General features: G+C 35.6%; 2 protein-coding genes across 2 annotated transcripts; both read right to left on the bottom strand.

The window, feature by feature from the left end:
* Positions 1-1,063: 1,063 nt before the first annotated feature.
* Positions 1,064-7,410, bottom strand: LOC114757075 (TMV resistance protein N). The gene is made up of 5 exons (XM_028946068.1): positions 6,753-7,410; positions 5,487-6,585; positions 4,260-4,667; positions 1,970-3,535; positions 1,064-1,835 (listed from the first exon to the last, which is right to left on the bottom strand). The coding sequence occupies exons 1-5, from the start codon at positions 7,232-7,234 to the stop codon at positions 1,242-1,244; spliced, it is 4,149 nt and encodes a 1,382-aa protein (XP_028801901.1). The 5' UTR covers positions 7,235-7,410; the 3' UTR covers positions 1,064-1,241.
* An 8,255-nt stretch (positions 7,411-15,665) lies between these two features.
* LOC114757119 (disease resistance protein TAO1) lies at positions 15,666-22,296 on the bottom strand. Its single transcript, XM_028946112.1, has 6 exons — positions 22,221-22,296; positions 21,522-22,091; positions 20,240-21,335; positions 18,871-19,278; positions 16,750-18,315; positions 15,666-16,522 (listed from the first exon to the last, which is right to left on the bottom strand). The coding sequence occupies exons 2-6, from the start codon at positions 22,001-22,003 to the stop codon at positions 15,962-15,964; spliced, it is 4,113 nt and encodes a 1,370-aa protein (XP_028801945.1). The 5' UTR covers positions 22,004-22,091; positions 22,221-22,296; the 3' UTR covers positions 15,666-15,961.
* Positions 22,297-22,716: the final 420 nt, after the last annotated feature.

Genomic DNA, 22,716 nt, shown 5'->3' with positions numbered 1-22,716 from the left:
CCAAAGAAAGACAGATGAAAATTAACTGCCACTAGCACTGTTCATGTTGATGAATAAGTTCATTTTATTGTGTGTTCAAATATATAAGACATTTTGGATTAATAATAAATGATTTCGATTTGATTTTAATCAATATTGTTGCAAATATAGATGAGAAAAAAAATTATAAAGAATTTTCATAGATTGTCAAAAAAAATCTGTTCAATGGAGGTGATAAGAGAAAATGTAGGAATTTTGTTAAGGGCGATTTGGTATTTTTCAACGTTATATTTTTGTATTTGATCCTTATAAATAATTATAATTTTTAACATCATTTTTAATAAATATTATTTTTTCTAGGTCCTTCTCCCCAATTTTTCCTTGATTGTTTAAATTTACCTCAACTCTCAATTTAATATCTTAAATTTATAAAATGTATTTTAGCCCCTTAATCTTAACAAAGTTAATCTCATTCAATAGAAAATGCTGAGAAAACATGTTTTAAATTTTAAGTTTTTCACTATAATCACTCTATATAGTTAAAAATATAGGCATTTAAAGAATTAAATATCTAATAAAATATTCAAAATGCTAAAGTATTAAAAATTCTAGATTTTATACAAATAGCTATATTAAAAAGATTAAAATTCAAATAATGTTTTGTTGGTATTTAATAGCAAAGTCGCTATTTAAGTTTGTTGAATCATCATTTTCAGGGCCTAATAAGATTAAAAAACTTAAAATACTCTTTTCAAAGTTAATAAATTAAATTGAAACTCAATGTAAACATAAATAACTAAAAATATATTTTAGCCTTTTTAAAATTATCTGATATTTAAAAAAATTTATTAAATACTTTTTTATCATGTCTTCTCTTAATTAGTGGACATAATTCTTTTTAAGAGTATTTTCTGAAAAAAATACTAATTGCTATTCACATTTTTCAAAACCTCGTCTAAATAAGAACATCAAAACTTTCTCAAAGGTATCACATAAAAAGGAAGAGGCAGCGACAAACGCGTTCACAAGCATAGATTAGCGTCCTGGTAATAAGACTATTTGATCCTAGATTGTGCATTTTTCATTTTGGGATAATCTGATAGTGCCATTTTATATCCTATATGAAATGGTTTTCAGATTCTGAAAGCCAGCAATCTCCTATAAATCACATACGAAGACAAATTTACTACCAACCAGCTCAGCAAGAAAACCAGCAAACAGAAGAGAGAAAATTGGATTTAGTGGAATTAGATGATGATATCCTATCTTCCCCTTTGAGTGTCTAATTCATTTTGGCACTCATTGTCATCATCTTCACTCTTAATTCCATCATCTTTGGAACTATCTTCTTCGCGAGTGTTGAAAAATTTGGCCAATTTTTCTGACACAGATTGCAAACTTCGCTCGACAGATTCTTCATCTCCACCATAGTCATCATCCCCTTCAAAGATCAAATGAATCCCACATTTTTTCAGCTCTAACCCCTTATCCATAGGTGGGTCTCTCAGTGTCACACAAATTGTGTCACCGTGTCGCAATATAGACATGAGTCGAGAATAATCAGGGTACCTGCAAAGGTGTATGTGTTCTTCATTTGTTCTCGGCAATCCACGCAAGTCCAATACTGAACTATATACATTCATTCCACGTTTGAGGATATTTGCTTTGATATCAACTACTCCAGGAACACGATGTCGTTCACTAGGTATATCATGATTGATTGAAAGAATGATACCTATAATTACACCAGTTATTTCACGGTTCTTGGGCTTCGAAAAGCTTAGAGTTTGTCCTGAAAACCACGGGGGTAATCTTGTAGCCGGCATGCTCAAGTTCCTTAAATTCCTCAGCGCAACCTGTCATTCAATGGGTCAATGAGTGCTACAAAAAGAAATGATGAATCACACATTAATCTGATTTATCCATACTTTTCATATTCTTTTGATTATTCATTGATGATATGATGGGGAAATAGAGGAAAAGAATGAACCTTGGAAAGTCTCTTGCGGATAGTGTAGGAGCATGTAACGCATCCACCAAAGAACAATTTCCTCAAAGACCCTAACCGTTCAAGGCCAGGAATGTCTACCAACTTTTCACAATTGGTGAAGTTTAGATCCTGCAAATTTGTTAAATTTGAAAGGTCATGAATGCTTTGTAAGGTACAACAGTTTGCAGCATTCAGCTCTATCAAGCTTGAGGGAAGAGCGGGGAGAGAAACCAGCTCGATGCAGTTTTGAAGAGAGAGCTTCTTGAGAATCGAAAGGCCTGCCAAACTGGAAGGAAGGCTGTGAAATTTGTTTTGGCTTAGATTTAAGGTCTCCAAAGATGACAAGTTCTCAAAATCATCAGGAATTTTTCCGGATATTCTCCAACAACGAGCGTCCAGATAATTCAGGAACATCATATTGCAGAAAAAAGATGAGATTACAGAAGAATCTTGAAGCAAGTTATTTTCAGACTTATTGGCCATTTTCAACGTTTGTAAGCTGGTAAGCATACCAAAACTTTCAGGTAATTCTGTAAGACCTGTTTCCGGCATCCGAAGATCATACAAGGACTTCAAATGTCCTATAGAATGCGGAAGATTTCTAAGCATTGTGCATTGGTCCAACCTTAAATACTCTAGGTTCTCAAGCCTTCCAACGGACTCTGGCAGTTCTACAATGTTGCCGTTGAAGAGGTCCCAGGTTGTAAGAGCTGTGAGGTTGCCAATCGATTTGGGTAGATATCTCATCTGGGAATTCCTCATTTTAAGCTTTTTAAGCAATGTCATATTTCCAATCTCATCTGGCAAATCTGTGATCGGCGCCCCATCTAACTGAAGCTCAACAATCAAAACCAGAGACTTAATGGACTCAGGCAATTTATTCAGATACTTACAATCTCCTACTGAGAGTTCTTTCAGATGAGACAATGATCCAATCGAAGAAGGAAGCTCTTTAATAGCACTACCATAAAGCTGAAGCTTTGGAAGGGACACGAGATCTCCAATAGAATCAGGAATCTCAGTGAGAGATTTGCAATGCATCAAACCAAGCTTCTCAAGATTTTTCAAATGCCCGACAGAATTGGGTAGTTCTTCTAATCCAGATTTGATGAGAGACAATTCTTGCAGAGAACACAAAAGTCCGATGTTGTCAGGTAGTCTTTTTAAGTTTTGGCAACCATTTAAGATAAAAATTTCAAGTTTATCAAGACGAAGAATAGTTTGGGGGAGCTCCTCTATACCCGTGCCATCAGCAAGGAGTTTTCTTAGTGATTTCAAGTTGGCCATGTTTATTGGTAACGATTTCAACTTCAAGCAGCCAGAGAGACAGAGGCTCTCTAGATTTTCCAACGCAGATATATCATCGGGTAACCTAGTAAGTTCTTTGCAAAGTGTCAGATTCAAATGACGAAGTGTGATCAGATTGCCAATTGATTCGTTAATCCTACGTAGTTTAATACAGTTCACTAGAACAATCTTCTCTAAACCTCGGCAGCCAGAAAGATCAGGGAGAGCCTCCAGGTGGTAGCAGTCGGAAAGGTTCATGACCATTATATTCTCTGGTGCCTGCGTGCCAACAAAATGAGTGGTTATGATATACAGAATTTATATTAGCGCCTTTTATTGATACACTGATTTTCGCGTCACATTTAACAAGGGTCAGGTCATGCTTTAATTAAAGGAGAAACAACACAGAGAGAATTCACTCAGGTTCGAAAAGAATAAACCTTAAACAAAAGAATAAACCTGAAACAAAATTGATATTCTGATCTCCAAATAAAATAAAATGAAATAAAAAATTAGAAGAAATATTTAAAATAATTTAATTAAATCTTATAAGTTTTTTTTTTTTTGGGGTTAATAAGTCTTATAAGTTTTCTGATTAAAAAAAGTATATGTGGTCAAACTCGTACACGCATGCATGCATCCAGACAAACACACACACACATTAAAAAATCCAATTGTACAATGTTGATTGAGGGGTCAAAATACCTATATAAATTTTACTGAAAAACCTAATAGTCACTATCCATAACTTCCACCAAAGTTTTTTCTGAACAAATGGCAAGGGAAAAAAAGTTTTGTTAAATTAAGGCACACCCTGTAAAGTTATCTGTTTTGTTTGATGAATAATTTCAATAAAATAATTTTGTCGCATATCTTTATTGTCCGTGCTTTAGTTATTCATACATCTAGAAGTAATACTCAGATGATGCGAGGCGCCAGGGGAAAAAGGCAATAATAATCAGATGATGAACATGCTAATTGTAGCATGAAGATTGAAGTATACCTTGGAGCCTTTCCGATCCCACAAATTTTCAATATAGCTGTGTCTGAGATCAAGGACAGCCAATTCTCGGGGCCAAAAATCAGAAGGCAAGCATTTTAAAGGACATCCTTGCCATTGTAGCCACCTCAATTCTGCAGGGAAAGATTTAAACTTCCCTTCCAGTCTCAAATTATTGATCTGAAGCAGCATCAACTTCGCCATTGATTTAAAGGCCTTCGTGTGAAGCACTCCAGCCTCCATGTCTCTCTCGACCCGTTGAAAATATTGCATCTGTTTAAGGAATCTCACGGCATTTGCAAAACTGGAACCACATCGAAGGTTTTCCCCAACACTTGCTTCATCACCTTTATTATATTTAGCAGCTCCTTTCTCGAAGTCTAGAACCATCCCATGAATACTGATTGTTCCCTGCAGTTTCCAGAGCAAAAAAATATTTAACAAAATATATAAGAAATTGGTATTCTAATCAGAGGGTGAGAGGGGTCAAAAAGATGCTGTAAATCGCCAAATCTACTAAGAAGCAGCTATTTTAAAGTCATGAACGTGTTGGAACACAATGTTTGAATTGAATGCCAAGCAATTCCATTGGTCTTATGCATGCACAGCATGGAAAGCGATGACGTTACGGCATTGTAAATCACAATATTCTAACGAACCATATCCAATTAAGGTTATGGCAATATGATTAAATAATACAATCTTGTCATCACTCCCTTATAAAACTAGGTCCAAGAGGGTGACTCGGATCAGAAAAACAAATATATAAAAAAGATCTCTTGGACCTGGGAAAAGAAATGTCATCTTTATTTATTTGTTTATTTTATATCTAAGTCACTCTCTCCTGCCCCCATTAGACCAGCAGCACAACTGCGTAAATATTTTGTTCACCAAAATATATAAAGGACTGTGAAGAAAAATCTTGAAATAGATATTATTTATAAATTTAAAAGATTGTGATCACCATTTAATTTTAAATTCTTTTTCTAAAAACTCATTGACAGAGCAATGTAGTCATCCATATTAACCATCGTCTCAATTTAGTCTAAAACATAATTACATACAATGCTCTTAAAGTTTGGTAGAATCAGATTATAATATCCTAAATGATATACGGCAAATCAGTTAAGTTTCTTGCCCTAACATTGATGATAATGGAGAGGCGAAGCACTTCAAATCATACGAAAAGAATTTAGCTTCAAACTGTAAGACCACTTTGAGTATACTTACTTTCAAATTCCTCAAGACATTTAGAATTTCAGATCGATCCCACAATCTACTACGCATTCCAGGATCAACACGGTTTTCCCGTTCAACAATTTGCCTTCCCATGTCTCTAATTTGATCATGCATCCAAATTGTTTCGTTCTCTCTGATTTTGATCAGACATTTTTTTGAAAGAACTTTGATTGCTTCCTCTCCATTAAATCTACAACCTCTCAGTACATCAATCACATCTTCTCGCTTCATCCTCATCTGAACGAACAGACAAGCAATGTCAAGGAAGATGCATTTCTCTTGTTCATTTAACCCCTCATAACTGATCCTCAACACATTATGTACGTTCCCAGGTTGAGTCAGCTTCAGCTTCTTCACAACATCAACCCATTCCCCTTCCTTTCTCTTCCCAAACAACATTGAACCAAACACTTCCAGAGCCAAAGGCAACCCTCCCGTCAGAGACACTATTTCCTTCGACAACTTCAAAAGAGTTTTGTCTGCAGGTTCATTTCTTCTCATTGCATGGTAACAGAATAGTTCAAATGAATAAGAGTCATCCAATACCTTAACCTCATAGAGGACATTAACATGAGTCTCAGGCAAAGCACGTGCATCCCTTGAGGTGATTACCATACGGCTTCCCTCATGGAACCATTCTCTTTTTCCTATTAGAGTATCGAGTTGCTTCACATCATCCACATCATCCAGGAATATCAGAACTCGATATTGATCAACTATTCTTTTGAAAGCACGAATATCATAACCAACAACTACTTCAGAGGAAATATCTCTGCTAATGTTGTTTCTTAAAGCAATTAAACCTCCGTCTTTCGATGAAGCTTCTCTAACACTTGAAATGAAGCTGCGATGCTCAAAATGCACAACGAGCCTGTTAAAAAGGGCCTTCGCAAGGGTTGTCTTACCAACCCCACCCATCCCATACAATCCCAACACTCTTATGCCGTTGGATCTCAAGTCCAACAATTCCGACAATTTCTCAATACGAGCATCGAGTCCAACGGTAAATTCAGCGACACCCACCGGAGTATTACTCAGTTCTCTCAAAACCCTCTTCACTAGAACTCGAATTTGGTCATCTTCCTTTTCTCTTTAGCAGAAATATAGCAAATTGCTCAGTAAATGGAGAACAGCGAAAAACTTATAAAAAAAAAAACCAAGAAGTGTAGAGTATAGCGAGTAGCTGTAAATGGATATAATTAGTATTTACAACTATCTACTATTCTCTGCACATGAATAGTCAGTACTAGAGAGGACCTGGGATTCGGAAAAACGCAACCAGCAGTTCCACCGACTTTCTTCATAGCTTCCCTCCACCTTAGTACCTCTTCTTCGGCCCTCTTGGCTTTGTGATCATCAAAAGAATCTTTGAATGGACCCCCTTGTTTTCGGACATCACGCGGATCGACGTTGAAGAACACCGGCAAAATCAGTCTCCCACAGTCGCAAATCTTAGCGAGCTTCTCCAGACTCCAATGAGAAGAAGCGTAGTTAGGAGAGACGATGATGATCGAAGCGGCCGAGTCATCGATAGCTCCTTGCGGACTCGGGGCCATCTGGTCACCGCGATCCAATCCAACGTCGTCGAGAAAAACCCGAACGCGGCTAGATTGGAGAGCGTTGTACAGGGGTTCGGTGAAGCAACCACAATTATCCGAACTTCTGAAGCTCAGGATCACGTCCCAGCGGCGCCTGAACGATGCCGGAGTTGACGAACTAACATCGCCGCCCGGTGACATTCTGTGTGACGACTGACGATTCTATATGGCTTTGGAAGAGAAGGAACGAGAGTACTTTCAGAACCGTGAGAATCCTCTAACGTTTCTATGGAATTATGGCAAGTTTCTCACGGAATCGGATTCTGAATGTCAAGTAGGTTTGCTAAGATTGAAGGCAATTTAGGATTCTCTTCGCCCTGTACTGGGAGGGGAGGAATAGAAAGAATTTAGAGAAAATGACGTTGAGGCCCCATGCAACATAAAATACTACAAAAATGTCGCAGAAAATTTGGTAATGATTCTGAAATCCTAAAGGGACTTAAGTATAATTAGGTGAATTGTAAAAAGACGCCTCTGTCCCTGGTGAGATGCACCTAAACTAACTAAAAGCTGCCCTGTTTTTCAGTCTGAAAATCAGCACTCCATACGCAGGAAGCAAGAGAGAGAAAACTCAAACTTCATTCTGCTTCTTCCTCTATTCCCATCTAAAAATCTCATCCACTCTATTAATATCAATCATTGGCAAAAATTGCTTGTGTTTTTTGTTGGTATGTGTTTGATCATTCAAGTTGGGGTTTTATTATAGGTGGGTAAGGTGATTATGGGTGTTCTGTTTCTAGGTATATTGTGGGTGGATTGAAGGTGGGCTTGCTCTGTCTGGGCATGGTTAGGGGGAATTGATGAGAAAGATGAAAGTTAGTGTGGTTAGAAACTCTTACTGCGAAATAGGAAAATATGTTATCAATATGGGCCGCGACAGTTGTCAATATAACTCCTTGACTTGTCAATAGTAACAGCATTGTACAGATTTACATTAGCTGATTTTGTAAATTTTTTACACAAAGGCCATGACTTTCTATACCCTTGACTCATTGGTAGAGGTCACAAAAAGAGGAAGAAGAAACAAAGAAGGGTGAGTGGTTACATGAGGTAAAAAAAAATGGAAAAAAAAAACCACTTTGATCCTAGACAAATGATGGCAAAAGAATTTTTTCGTAAATAGAAGTGACATAAATTTTTTTTGTAAATGTCACAACACACACAAATAATTAGTTTGATATTGGATACATGCAACTATATGTTTTTTTAATGGGGTTATAAAATCGGTATAATTACATGTATATGAAGTTGTAAATGAAAGTTAGCTGTGTATTACATTCTGATGCATAGTTAGTTGTCATTATTCGCACCCTTCATTGTCAATATATGCTTCATCACTTGTCACTTACTGCACCATTAGTTGTCAATTAATGTGCATGATATAAATTTTTAAAAAATATGATTTTTGCTATATAATGTTATACAACGTCATACAATATCACTAATTCCTCGAAACTAATCCATTTTTTATAATGTGATATAGAATAGTTATTAAAAGTCAATCATCACTGATATGAAGTCATAAAATCACTTGTCATGAACAACATATTCACTTGTTAATGGTTTTGCTCTATTATGATGTTAGTTTAATGGCAAAGGAAGAAAAAGATGAAGCTTAATGTAGGTAGAAATTCTTAGTACAAAATAGGATATTGTGTTGTCAATCAGGCCGCGATAGTTGTCAATGTGTGCCACGACAATTGTCAGTATAGCTCTTTGACTTGTCAATGACAGTTACATGATTCTTGATGCAGGTTTAAATTACTGACGGCGAGTACATCTGGAAAGCATCTATTTTGCTTTGTTCACATAGGGGAAAGTTTATAAATGATAGAGAAGATGATATGGGATATGTGGGAGGTAGTGTAAGAACAACAATATAAAGGAGGGCACAAGTTGTGAAGAATTAAAGGAAATTATATCATCAATTACTATAAAAGAAAGTAACTCATTTCTTTTGAAATTCTTAGTTGTGTATAGCTAAACAGCACCTAGCGTAGAAATTAACAATCTGAGTTATCCAAAATAACAAGTAATATAACAGGAGTTAATGATAAGTGATATAACAATTTCATAACAAATGGATGTGTTGATATTAACAATTAATATTCAAAATTTTTACAACTGAAGGTGTCATTTATTTATAATGTTAAGTGATATCTGCATTAAAATATAATTATTAAGAAGAAGTTGTTACTCAAATTTATGTTCAAATGATAAGAGACAGTGCCTTCATTAATAAGTTACAGTGCTCTATTGGCAAGTCACAGTGCCACCATTGACAAGTCATAATGCCACCATTGACAACTGATAATCCGCCGCGGCGTCTGACCATATCTGCTGCAGCACCTCCATCTATCCCAAGGAGTTGCCATTCTGTGTAAGGCGCCGTGGCGCTTGATCATATTCGTCGCAGTGCCCAACCCTTTCAAGAAATTATTTGGCAAACAACAAGTCACAGTACTACTATTGAAAAGTCATAGTGTCACCATTGTTAAATCATAGTGCCACCATTGACAAGTCACAATGCTACCATTGACAAGTCACAGTGCTTCCATTAACAAGTCACAGTGTCACTATTGACACTTCATTAATAATGATTATATATGACAATATAACCAAAATATAATATGACAGAGTAATTAAAAATATCATATGATACTAAAACAGGTTATGTAACTTGAATTCATATTTCTGACAACTTACATAAGCAAATTAATTGACAAGTCACAGTACTTCATTGACAAGTTATAACAGGTTTAATAACAATGCAGGGTGCGGGTAATGACAGCAGAATATAACATGCTAAGTTACACTGAAACCATTAACAAGTGAACATGTTGTTCATGACAAGTGATTTTATGACTTCATATCAGTGATGATTAACTTCTAATAACTATTCTATATCACATTATAAAAAATGGATTATTTTTGAGGAATTAGTGATATTATATGACATTGTATAACATTATATAACGAAAGTCATATTTTTTTTAAAATTTATATCAGCACATTAATTGACAACTGATGGTGCAGTGAGTGACGAGTGATGAAGCATATATTGACAATGAAGGGTACAAATAATGACATCTAACTATGCATCAGAATGTAATACACAACTAACTTTCATTTACAACTTCATATACATATAATTATACCGATTTTATAACCCTATTAAAAAAAAACATATAGTTGCATGTATCCAGTATCAAACTAATTATTTGTGTATGTTGTGACATTTACAAAAAAATTTATGTCACTTCTATTTACGAAAAAATTCTTTTGCCATCATTTATCCAGGATCAAAGTGACTCTTTTTTTTTCATTTTTTTTTCTTTTGCCTCATGTAACTACTCACCCTTCTTTGTTGCCTCTTCTTTCTCTTTTTGTGACCTTTACCAATGGGTCAAGGGTACAAAAAGTCATGGCCTTTGTGTAAAAAATTTAGAAAATCAGTTAATGTAAATTTGTACAATACTGTTACTATTAACAAGTCAAGGACTATATTGACAACTGTCGTGGCCCATACTGACAACATATTTTTCTATTTCGCAGTAAGGGTTTCTAATCACACTAACCTTCATCTTTCTCATCAACTCCCCCTGAACCATGCCCAGACAGAGCAAGCACACCTTCAATCTACCCACAATATACCCAGAAACAGAACACCCATAATCACCTTATCCACCTATAATAAAACCCCAACTTGAATGACCAAACACACACCAAACCAAAAACGCAAGTCATTTTTGCCAATGATTGACATTAGTGGAGTGGATGAGATTTTCAGATGGGAATGGGGAAAGAAACAGAATGATATTTGGGTTTTTTCCCTCTTACTTCTTGCATATGGAGTGCCGATTTTCAGACTGAAAAACAGGGCAGCTTTCAGTTAATGTGGGTGCATCTCACTAGGGGTAGAGACGTCTTTTTATGATTCACCAAATTGCACTCAAGTCCCTTTGGGACTTTAGAATCATTACCAGATTTCTTAGGATTTTTTTGTAGTATTTTGTGTTGTATGGGACTTCAGTGTCATTTGCCCAAGAATTTAAACCCTCAAACTTCAAATTCAAATGACAATTTGACAGTTGTTCTGTGCGGGGGACGTCATGTTTAGGCGGGGCACACACGAATAAACATCAACTTTTCGCCTGTGTTGGCCAATAGAATTGGTCAAGTCATTTGTTTTTTTTGAATGAAAAAGGTTACAAAACTAAACAAAACACTCAGCCCAGGTGAACAAGGGCCAGGGGCGACTGCTATCCCTCGCCACCGTCCAACTCAACGCTAAGAGTGGGAGGGTTTGGTTAAGTCATTTTTCAGTCAAGAAACGTCCTCTCATTGACTGAAGCCTGAATTGAATAATTGAACAAAAAAAAAAAAAGAATGCAAATTTTTGCAATACTTTTGATTATAATGTGTAAATATGTTTTTATATATTACTACTTAATCTTAATATAAGATCTTATTTAATTTTTATTTTGATCATAATATAAGATTCTAATTCACTTTATCTTTTATATTTATTTATTTTTTTCAAGATAGTCCTTCTAATAATGATAATTCTAGCCAACAAATTTGATTAATAAGAATATTTTAATATAGATAACATTTATTTATTACAAATAACTAACTAAATTTTTTTTTAATCTATTTAAATTAATCAACTAGCTCTTATATTTAAGACAGGAGGTAGTATATGAAATCTAAATATAAGTAGCATATTTCACTGTTTATCAATAGTATAATGCATAATAAAGTTCATATATGTTGACCAAAAAATTTTATATTATATACATTCATCCCTAATAAAAGTGTGTGCAGTTAAGAAATTGTGTGTATCACCATACAGCCGTACTAAATAGTACAAAGCTAAAGATGGGACGTGATAATAATTTTTAGCAATATTGTAGATTGCAGTTACATGGTCACACACATTTAGGTAGGTACATATAATATCTATAGATCATATCTATGTGTACTAAAAAATATTTTAAAACTATAATGCAAATACTAAATTAAACTCAGGGCAAAAAAATACTAAATTAAACTCAGGTATAAATCAAGCGTATATAACACATTCTATATAAAATCTTTCTTTTTCTTTCCTCTTGACCCCGGGGGGGGGGAATCATCGTCGGGATTCAGCGCAGTCGTGAGAACAAAATTGATGGCAAAATATGAGATTGGACGTCATTGACGATAACGAAATAAAGATAGAATGAGGGATCAAATGCTCTGGCCAGAATATAAAAGAGTTAATATATTATTATAATATAAATTATAAATCATAATGTTAAATTTTCAACCGAGCAAAACTATTATATAACTAAAATTAATATCAGCTGGAAAAAAAACTAAAATTAATATTAATTTTTTACCAACTAAAAGCTTTATACTATCTCTGATCCTTAATATAAAAACTAGCTTGACTCTTAATTTGATTCTATATATAAATCATCAGTCCATTTTGTATCCAATATTTATCTATTTTGTCTTAATTAATTCTTATAGTAGTTACACATGTTAAAAAGTTACTACCATTATAAGGATGTTTTACAAAATATAACATATATTTATTACAAATAATTAATTTAACTAATTTTTTAAATTTTTTAAAATTAGTTATTTAAGTCTTATATCAAAGATTGTACGTAGTCTGAAGAGATCGCGAGGTCATAATGTAGGAGGCACAAAGGGTGTTTTAATTAACGGTAATAAAAGTGACTTTCGTGTCATTTGACTTTTATGAATATGGGTTGAATGTGATTTATTTTTGTATTGATATTTATAGAAAAATCAATTTGACATGTTAAAATTTGTTTGGATGATAAGTAAAAAAGCAAATTAGAATGTAAAATGACTAAAAAAGATATAAATTTTTTTAAATAATTATAATTATAATTATAAAAGAAGTTAATATATTATAGAGAAAAATGTAAATAGTTAAACATGTTTAATAAATATATAAAAACCACAAATAATAAAAAAAATAAAAATCAAAGGTAAAAAAAATCTAATTAAAAATCTCATTTAATAAAGCATCATTTATAGCACACCAATTAAAAAAAATTACAAGACACCCAGCCCTGCAACAAAAGAGAGTAGAGGAGATAACTTATTGCCAGAAAAAAGAAAAAAAGAAGAGGGTAAATTTGAAAAATGGCGTAATAATAGGTTGCAAAAAAATATGATCATATGAGCCAAAAGTTAGCCATCCAACACAACTAATGTAAAAGTTAACAAATACAGCATCAAGGTTAGCCCGCATCAGGAAGTAAAGTAGCTTTTCAATTGCTTCTGATCCAAACAATGAATTTTCCCCTAATGCCCACTAACGCACGTTGTCCAATTTCCTAGGCATGTTTTTAGTCCCAAATGGAGATCCAAACACCTCCAAAGTTGTTCATGAATAAAATATATGAAAGCATAATGGTAGTAAAATCCCGCCTTAACATAATTTTTGTCTCTAAGGCTTTGTTTGGTTCAATGGAGGGGAGGAGAGAGGAGGTTAATTAAAGGAAGGGGAGGGGAGGTCATGGGTTTTGTTTGGTTGGAGGGGAGGGGAGGGGAGGGGAGATTTCTTGTTTGGTTCACAAGGAGAGGGGAGGGGAGGAAATTATAAATTAACAAATATGCCCTTATCTCTATATTTAGACTGATTAATTCTTTTATTACAACATTTATATCAAAATTATTATTTCCGAATTTATCAATTTCAAAAAAACCAATTACCTCACTTATATGTGATAAAAAAATTATGAAATAAAAGTATAATATATATTAGAAAAGTGAATGGGAAAAAAAAAGACAAGACCTTAACTATATAATAATACCCTCCACATATTAGGAAATAAAATATATATATATGATATTAACAGTGTCACTTTATAATTATAATATATATTAATATATATAATTAATTAATATATTAACATATATGCATATTATATTTGTGTGTGTATGTGTATATAACTGAGCGACCGCGGAAGGGAATGCAAAGGTAATCATGCGAAACCAAAAAAAAAAAATCAAGAGGGCACTAATGGAATATTTAAAAAATGGCATGGGCATATTTGTCAAGATTCTCATAATATTTCTCTCCCCCTCCCTCCAAAAACCCCCAATTTGGGAGGGGAGCACAAAAAGACAAATTTTTTTAACTCCCCTCCCCTCCCCTCCTCCCAACCAAACACATCCTCCCCTCCCCTAAAAAAGACCCCAACCAAACAAAGCCTAAAATTAAGACCTATTTTGAATTTGGTCTCTTAGATTACAAACTCATGATTTTAATTCATAAAATTTATTCATCTCAATTAGTTAGTCCTCCTGGAGATGTGACGATATTAAAATCAGATAAAGAGTTGAAAAATGTGTTAAAATAATGATATGAACTCACCAGACAACACCTAACTGAATCTTGTATAGATAACAGAAGGGAGAAAAAAAAAAGAACAAGTCTTTAAAACACAATTGTTAACCTGCTTTTTTTTCCTTTGTTGTTTGTTTGAAAAATTGTTCACTACATCATGTTTTGAGAACTCGTTCCCCTTTGTTATTTGTATTGCCTTTTGAGGACCTATTTATTTTTTTCCTTATTATCCACACAAAGTCCAATTAAGTGTTATTTGGTGAATTCACGTTATCATTTTAATATCATTTACAATATTTTAGTAGATTTTAATATTGTTACATGTTTAAGAACTAACGTTTTACAACAAACTAAATTTCGGTGACTAAAACTATGGGTTTGGAATTTCAGCAATTAAAATTAAAATAGTATCAAAGTTGATGCACTAAAAATTATATTAACATGAAATCTTGCTTCTTTACTTCCATGGACCCATTTCAGTTCTTCCATGATTTTTATGCAAGGGAGTTTCATATGAAAGTGAGGTCCAACATATCAAACAAATTCTACGCCCACCCTCTAATCCAATTTCAATTTTCGCATATCAAATGGGGCTTGAACTTCCATGACACGTTTCCGAAACAATAATTTCTTCCCATCTCTTTGCCATTTGAATGTCTTAGAGTATTTACCCAGAACACCATGCCAAATCAACTGCTTATTATTATTTTTTAATCTGTGGAAAAAAAAAACTGTCTTCTAGTTCTGGTCTGCTTTGTTGAGCAAAACATTGACACTGAATCATAAAAAGGTCTCATAATGAGGCACGTCTAAAATTACCAACGATAACAGGTAACTGAAAAAAAGGGGTTATAACGCGTATATATATTCCGAAAAGTTTTCAAGTATTAGACATCCCAAAAATTTTTTAAGCAAATTTATTCCCAAAGTTTAAAACCTTATTAATGTTATTCTCCGTTAACAGTCAACTTTACTCTTTTAACGGTTAACATTAGTTTCCAAAAGCTTTTTTTGTGTAAATTTTCTTTAAAAGTTTAAAATTATAACAATATTGCCCTTATCATTAAAAATGTTAACAATTAAAGTTACTATTTTAACAGTCTACGTTAGTTTTTCAACGACAATATTGTTATGATTTTAAAATCCGGGACCGGTTTGTACCCCAAAAAAAAAAAAAACCTAACACCCCGAAACAAATTTACATCTTAACCCAAAAAAATAAAGAGAAGTGAAGAGAGGCAAGAATTTAGGCAACCTACATAACACCTGGAACAATAATGCGGCTTTTGGCTCAAAAAAAAAAAATGCGGCTTTAGCATTGTGACACGTAGCTCTCTCCTGTTACTTATTCCCACCTCCTCCTCTTTTTCTTGATAAAAGAATATTTGAAAGACATACCAAACGAAGAGGCTACAATTACGACGGGATGAAGACAAGACCATGCTAGAGACATGAGGTTATCCGCTTCAAGCACGATAATACTCTTTCTTCCTTCAGGCACTCTTCATCTCCACTCCAATATCATCATCCATGGGGCCATCTTCTTCGTAAGTGTTGAAAAACTTGGCCAGCTTTTCTGACACAGATTGTAGGCTTCTATCCGCAGATTCTTCATCTCCATCATAATCGTCATCCCCTTCAAACATCAGATGAACCGCCCATTTTTTCAACTCCAATCTCTCATCCATAGGTGGGTTTTTCTTCGTCACACAAAATGTGTCCCCATCTCGCAAGCGACAGATGAGTGGATGGTAGTCTGGGAATCTACAAAGGTACAAGTGTTCATCATTCGTTCTTGGCAACCCATGCAAGTCTAACACTGAACTATATATGTTTTTGCCCAGTCTGAGGACATTTGCTTTGATATCAACTACTCCGGGAAGTTCAACTGGCAGTTCACTCGGTGTTTCATGGTTGATAGAAAGAATGATACCCATAATTGCACCTGTTAGTTCACGGTTCTTGGGCTTCGAAAAGCTTACAGCTTGTCCTGAAAACCATTTGGGTAATCTGGTTCCTGGCATGCTCAAGTTCCTTAAATTCCTCATTGTAACCTGTCATTCAATAAGGTCAGTAGATTTTATCGAAAAGAAATGGGAAATTACCTTACTGACTTATCCCTAAAATGAACATGCAAGTATCCATGCATTTAATCTGTTCAATCTGTTGTCAATTATACTAGAGTAGCTATAACCATTTAGTTAAACTTTACCTTAAACTTCTAGTCTTCATCCATTTATTTATTGATGACAGGAGGGGGAAAAAGAGGGAAAGACCAAACCTTAGAAAATCTCTTGCGGATTGGGAAGGAGCATGCAATGCACCCACCCAAGTACAAACTCCTCAAAGACACCAACCGTTCAAGACCTGGAATATCCACCACTTTTACACAATTCGTGAGGTTTAGATCCTTAAGACTTGTTAAATTTGAAAGGTCGGGAATGCTTTGTAAGGTACAGCAGTTTGCAGCATTCAGCTCTATCAAGCTTGAGGGAAGAGCAGGGAGAGAAACCAGCTCGATGCAGTTTTGAAGATGGAGCTTTTTCAGAATCGAAAGGCCGGCCAAACTGGAAGGAAGGCTGTGAAATTTGTTTTGGCTTAGATTCAAAGTCTCCAAAGACTTCAACTTCTCAAAATCATCAGGAATTTTTCCAGATATTCTCCAACAACGAGCGTCCAGATCATTCAGAAATATCATATTGCAGAAAAAAGATGAGATTACAGAAGAATCGTGAAGCAAGTTATTTTCAGACTTATTGGCCATTTTCAATGTTTGTAAGCTGGTAAGCATACCAAAGCTTTCAGGTAATTCTGTCAGACCTGTTTCCACCATCCCAAGATGACGCAAGGACTTCAAAGATCCTATAGACTCAGGAAGCTTTCTGAGCATTATGCATTTGTCCAACCTCAAATGAACAAGATTTTTCATCTCTTTGATGGAGTCTGGCAATTCTTCGATGTTTCCATTGGAAATGTCCAAGGTTGTAAGAGCTGCGAGGCGTCCAATCGATTCAGGTAGAGATCTCATCTGGCAATTCCTCATTTCAAGCTTTCTTAGCAATTTCATATCGCCAATTTCATCTGGCAAATTGGTGATCGCTGTCCCATCTAGCTGAAGCTCAATAACGGAAGCCAAAAGCTGAATAGTCTCAGGCAACTTTTTCAGAGACTTACAATATCCTACAGAGAGTTCGTTTAGATAACACAATGATCCAATGGAAGAAGGAAGCTCTCTAATAGCACTTCCAGAAAGCATAAGTTCTGAAAGCGAAACGAGGTTTCCAACAGAATCAGGAATCTTAGTGAGAGAATAGCAATGCATCAAACCAAGCTTCTCTAGTTTTTTCAAATGCCCGACAGTTTTGGGTAGTTCTTCTAACCCAGATTTGTCGAGAGACAGCTCTTGTAGAGAGCACAAAAGTCCTATGTTATCGGGTAGTCTTTTTAAGTTTTGGCAACCATCTAAAATAAGAATTTCAAGTTTCTCAAGGTGAAAAAAAGTCTCAGGCAGCCCTGCTAAAGCCGTGCCATTAGCAAGAAGTTTTCTTAGAGATTTCCAGTTGGCTATGTTCCTTGGTAACGATTTTAACTTGCAGCAATCGGAGAGACACAGGCTCTCAAGATTTTTCAGCCCAGATAAATCATTGGGTAACTCACTAAGTTCAGTACAACGAGTCATATTCAAATGACGAAGTGTGGTCAGATCGCCAACTGATTCGTGAATCCTTCTTAGTTTAATGCAATTCACTAGAACAATCTTCTCTAAACATCTACAGCCAGACAAATCAGGAAGAGCCTCCAGGTGATAGCAATAGGAGAGGTTCATGACCATGAGGTTCTTGGGCACCTGCGAGCCAAGGTAAAAGTGTTGCTATATTATAGAATGTACATTAGCATCTTATAGTAATATAAAATACGGCTCAGGTCGTAATATAAAATAAAAAAGAGAATTGACTCTGATTTATAAACAACAACGCTTAAACACAACTGACAGTCTAAAACACGAATAAAATAAAAGAAAAATGAGAAATTCGGAAAAAATCAAGTCTCTTTCAATAAGTTTTGCAATAAAACTAATTTGTTGACACAATTATTTTTTTAAAAAAGTCGTAAAGTGTCAATTGAGGAGTAAAAGTGTCACCCATAATTTTATTGAAAAATATTAATAGCTGCATTAAACTCACACTTCAGTTTCTGTCTAAACTAAGGCACATCTTGTGGTAAAATTTTCATATCATTTGTCGTTCGTGAACAATTTCAGTACACAATAATCTTGTCGCACATCTTCATGGCCCGTGCTGTAGTTATTCTTACATTTATATGTGACAATTAGAAGATGTGAGGCCAAGGAAAAAAAAATTTAATCAAATGCTACGCATGAGAATTGAAGCACGAAGAATACCTTGCATCCCTTCCGATTCCACAAATTCTCAATATAGCTGTGTGCGAGATCAAGGACAGCCAATTCTTGGGGCCAAAAATCAGAAGGCATGCACTTTAAAGGGCATCCTTGCCATTGTAGCCACTTCAATTCTGCAGGGAAAGATTTAAACTTCCCTTCCAACCTCAAATTATTGATCTGAAGCAGCACCAAGTTCACCATGGATTCAAAGGGCTTGGTTCGAAGCACTGTGACCTCTTTGTCCCTCTCAACTCGTTGAAAATATTTCCCGTGAATCTGTTTAAGGAATGACAGGGCATTCACGAAACTGGAACCAGATTTAAGGTTGCAACAAGAAATTGCTTGTTCGTTGTCTTTAGTAGATCTTTCCTCGAAGTCTAGCACCATCCCTTGAATACTACGAGATCCCTGCGGTTTCCAAAGCAGCAAGATATTTAATTATAACAAGAAGCATTATCCTATTGGATGGGAATAGTTACATGAACCACATCATGTCATTATTTGCTGTCAAGTATAAATAAGCAAAGTTTTGAATAAATTATTAATAAAAAATTCTCATTCAATAATTTCACCTAGATATTTTATAGCTAGTCCAAAGCCTAGATAAAGAATGAGGGCTATGTTAGGCCTTCTACAACTGACGTACATGGATCAACAAAGATATTTAACACATATATATGTGTGTGCGCGCGCGCGCGCGCACTCATGAAATTGGGATTGTTATCAGAGGGCTGGACAAGACGCTATAAAGTGCTAACACTAAAATACAGTTAAGTTTGTGTCAAATACATTTTAAACAATATATAGTGTTTGTGTTGGTCTGATAAATGCATAGCATGCAAAGTGACGACACATGTTACCGCATCGTATAATATTCAAATGAACAAAATCTAATTATATAATCTGTCATCGCTGCCATATAATATTCAGTCGCAGAGATTCTTGTTTCCTTTTGTTTGTCTTAGTCAATCTCACTGCCCACATAAGACAAGTAGCACGACGACATACATTCTTTTGTTTAACCCAAATGCATAAAAAACTATCATACAAATTCTTGACTGAGACATGTTTTATAAAATTTAGCGGTTATCACCATTTAACTTTAATTCTTTTCGGAAAAACTCATTAACAGAATAACTTAGTTATCTAAATTAACATCAATTCAATTTAAAACATAACTATACACCGTTTTAAAATTTGTTAGAATCAAGTTATAATATTATAATAATATCTTAGACACTAATAAATCGATGGAAAATCAATTCAGTTTCTCGCCCTAACAACTATGATATATGGGCGGCGAAGGATTTCACATAACTCAAAGAAGAATAATCTCCAAAACTAAAAGACCTCTTTCAGGATCCTTTACCTTCATATTCCTCAAAACAGCTAGAATTTCAGATCGATCCCACAATCGACCAGGCATACCCGGCTCAACGAGGTTTTCTTCCACATCAATTTGCCGTCCCATATCTCTAATTTGATCATGCATCCAAATGGTTTCGTCCTCTCTGATTTTGATCAAGCATTTTTCTGTGAGAACTGTGATTGCTATCTCTCCCCCATATCTACAGCCTCTTAGTACATCAATAACATCTTCTCGCTTCATCCTCATCGGAACGAACAGACAAGCAATGTCAAGGAAGATGCATTTCTCTTGCTCATCTAACCCCTCATAACTGATCTTCAGCACTTCCCGAAGATTCCCAGATCGAATTATCTTCAGTTTCTCCACAGCATCAATCCATTCCTCTTCCTTTCTCTTACCAAACAACATTGAACCAAGCACTTCCAGAGCCAAGGGCAACCCTCCCGTCAGAGACACTATTTCCTTCGACAGCTTCAAAAGAGTTTTGTCTGCAGGTTCATTTCTTCTCATCGCATGGTAACAGAATAGTTCAAATGAATAAGAGTCATCCAATACCTTAACCTCGTAGAAGACATTAACATGAGTCTCAGGCAAAGCACGTGCATCCCTTGAGGTGATTATTATACGGCTTCCCTCATGGAACCATTCTCTTTTTCCTATTAGAGTATCGAGTTGCTTCACATCATCCACATCATCCAGGAATATCAGAACTCGATATCGATCAACTGTTCTTTTGAAAGCAGGAATATCGTCACCAACAACTACTTCAGAGGAAATATCTCTGATAATTTTGTTTCTTAAAGCAATTAAACCTCCATCTTTGGAAGAAACTTCTCTAACACTTGAGATGAAGCTGCGATGCTTAAAATGCCCAACGAGTCTGTTAAAAAGAGCCTTTGCAAGGGTTGTCTTGCCAACCCCACCCATCCCGAACAATCCCAATACTCTTACGCCATTGGATTTCATGCCCAACGATGCCAATAGTTCTTCAATACGAGCATTGAGTCCAACAGTAAATTCAGTCAAACCAACCGGAGTATTAATTAGTTCTTTCAGAATCCTTTGTACTAAAAGTCCAATTAGATGGTCTTCTTGGCTATAACAGGAAATAAAGTAAACCACTAAGTGAAGTCAGAATGGCTAAAAAAATAGAACATAGCGTAGAGAAAAGTAGGAAGTTGTAAATAGATGTAACTCGTGAACTGATATAAATCGCCACTGTTTAGTATTTACATCTACCTACTCTTCCCTACGCATAGTAATACTCAGTAACAGAGAAGACCTGGGATTCTGGAAAACCCAACCAGCAAGTCCACCTACTTTCTTCATAGCTTTCCTCCACCTGATTACCTCATCTTCGCTCCTCTTGGCTTTATGAATTTTGAAAGAATCTTCAAATGGACCTGTTTGTTCGAGGACATCAGTGGGGCCTACGTAGTAGAACACCGGCAGAATCAGTCTTCCGCAGTCGCAAATCTTGGCAAGCTCCTCCAGACACCAATGAGAAGAGGCGTAGTCAGGAGAGATGATGATGATCGAAGCGGCCGAGTCATCGATGGCTTCGAGCAGACTCGGAGCTATCTGGTCCCCGCGATCCAACCCAACATCGTCCAGGAAAACTCGAACGCCGCGAGATTGGAGCGCATTGTAGAGGGGTTTTGTGAGGCAATCACGACTATCCTCACCTCTGAAGCTCAGGAAGACGTCCCAACGGAGCCTGAAGTCTCCCGGAGTCGACGACATGACGTGGCCTTCCGGTGACATTTCTGTGTGACGAGTCTGTATTGCTTTTGTGGTGGAGAGCACTTCCAGAACTGTATGGACTGTGACTTCACGAAGATAATACAGATACTTTCCGGTGGAATTGGGGCAAGTTCCGGACGGAATCGGATTCTGAATGTTTATCGTCGAAGAGGGGGCAATTTCGAATTCTCTGCGCACTTTGCTTTGAGTGGAAAGGGGTAGACTTCTTAACAGATACTTTCCGGCGGAATTGGGGCAAGTTCCGGACGGAATCGGATTCTGAATGTTTATCGTCGAAGAGGGGGCAATTTCGAATTCTCTGCGCACTTCGCTTTGAGTGGAAAGGGGCAGACTTCTTAACTGTTCAAATGCAACAACTGTATCTCTTGTGCCGTTATAAACGGTTCTATCACGGCGATTCCTGTTCAGTGCCTTAGTGGTCGCCGTACGTACGAGAAGGGAAGGTTTCCACCAGGACCCAACATTAAAATGATTTTTTGTCAATATTATTTCAAATCTTGGAGATTTAATCTATTTTTAAATATAAGATCTCATTCAATTTTTTCTCCAATGCTTATTGATTTTGTCTTCAAGTAATCCATACAGTGATTACCACTTTATTCCTATTTATAAGTCATTTGTGGGGGAAAAATTTATTTCCAAATGCAAGTTATTTGTAGGGTAATTAATAAGCTTTGTGTAATTTTATCCCTATTAATTTAATAAATGCAGAG

This window comes from Neltuma alba, unplaced genomic scaffold, assembly GCF_004799145.2.
Source record: "Neltuma alba isolate B1F8T4 unplaced genomic scaffold, ASM479914v2 tig00010560_pilon, whole genome shotgun sequence".
NCBI classification, from domain to species: Eukaryota; Viridiplantae; Streptophyta; class Magnoliopsida; order Fabales; family Fabaceae; genus Neltuma; species Neltuma alba.
The sequence above is the reverse complement of the archived record's forward strand: the minus strand, read 5'-3'. Positions and strand labels throughout refer to the sequence as shown.

Coding starts and splice junctions, on each gene's coding strand:
- LOC114757075 (XM_028946068.1), bottom strand. CDS start 7,234: ATGTCACCGGGCGGCGATGTTAGTTCGTCAACTCCGGCATCGTTCAGG. Junction 6,586..6,752: donor TGCGTTTTTCCGAATCCCAG/GTCCTCTCTAGT, acceptor TTTCTGCTAAAG/AGAAAAGGAAGATGACCAAA. Junction 4,668..5,486: donor ATGTCTTGAGGAATTTGAAA/GTAAGTATACTC, acceptor TGGAAACTGCAG/GGAACAATCAGTATTCATGG.
- LOC114757119 (XM_028946112.1), bottom strand. CDS start 22,003: ATGTCACCGGAAGGCCACGTCATGTCGTCGACTCCGGGAGACTTCAGG. Junction 21,336..21,521: donor TGGGTTTTCCAGAATCCCAG/GTCTTCTCTGTT, acceptor TTCCTGTTATAG/CCAAGAAGACCATCTAATTG. Junction 18,316..18,870: donor GGAATCGGAAGGGATGCAAG/GTATTCTTCGTG, acceptor CTTGGCTCGCAG/GTGCCCAAGAACCTCATGGT.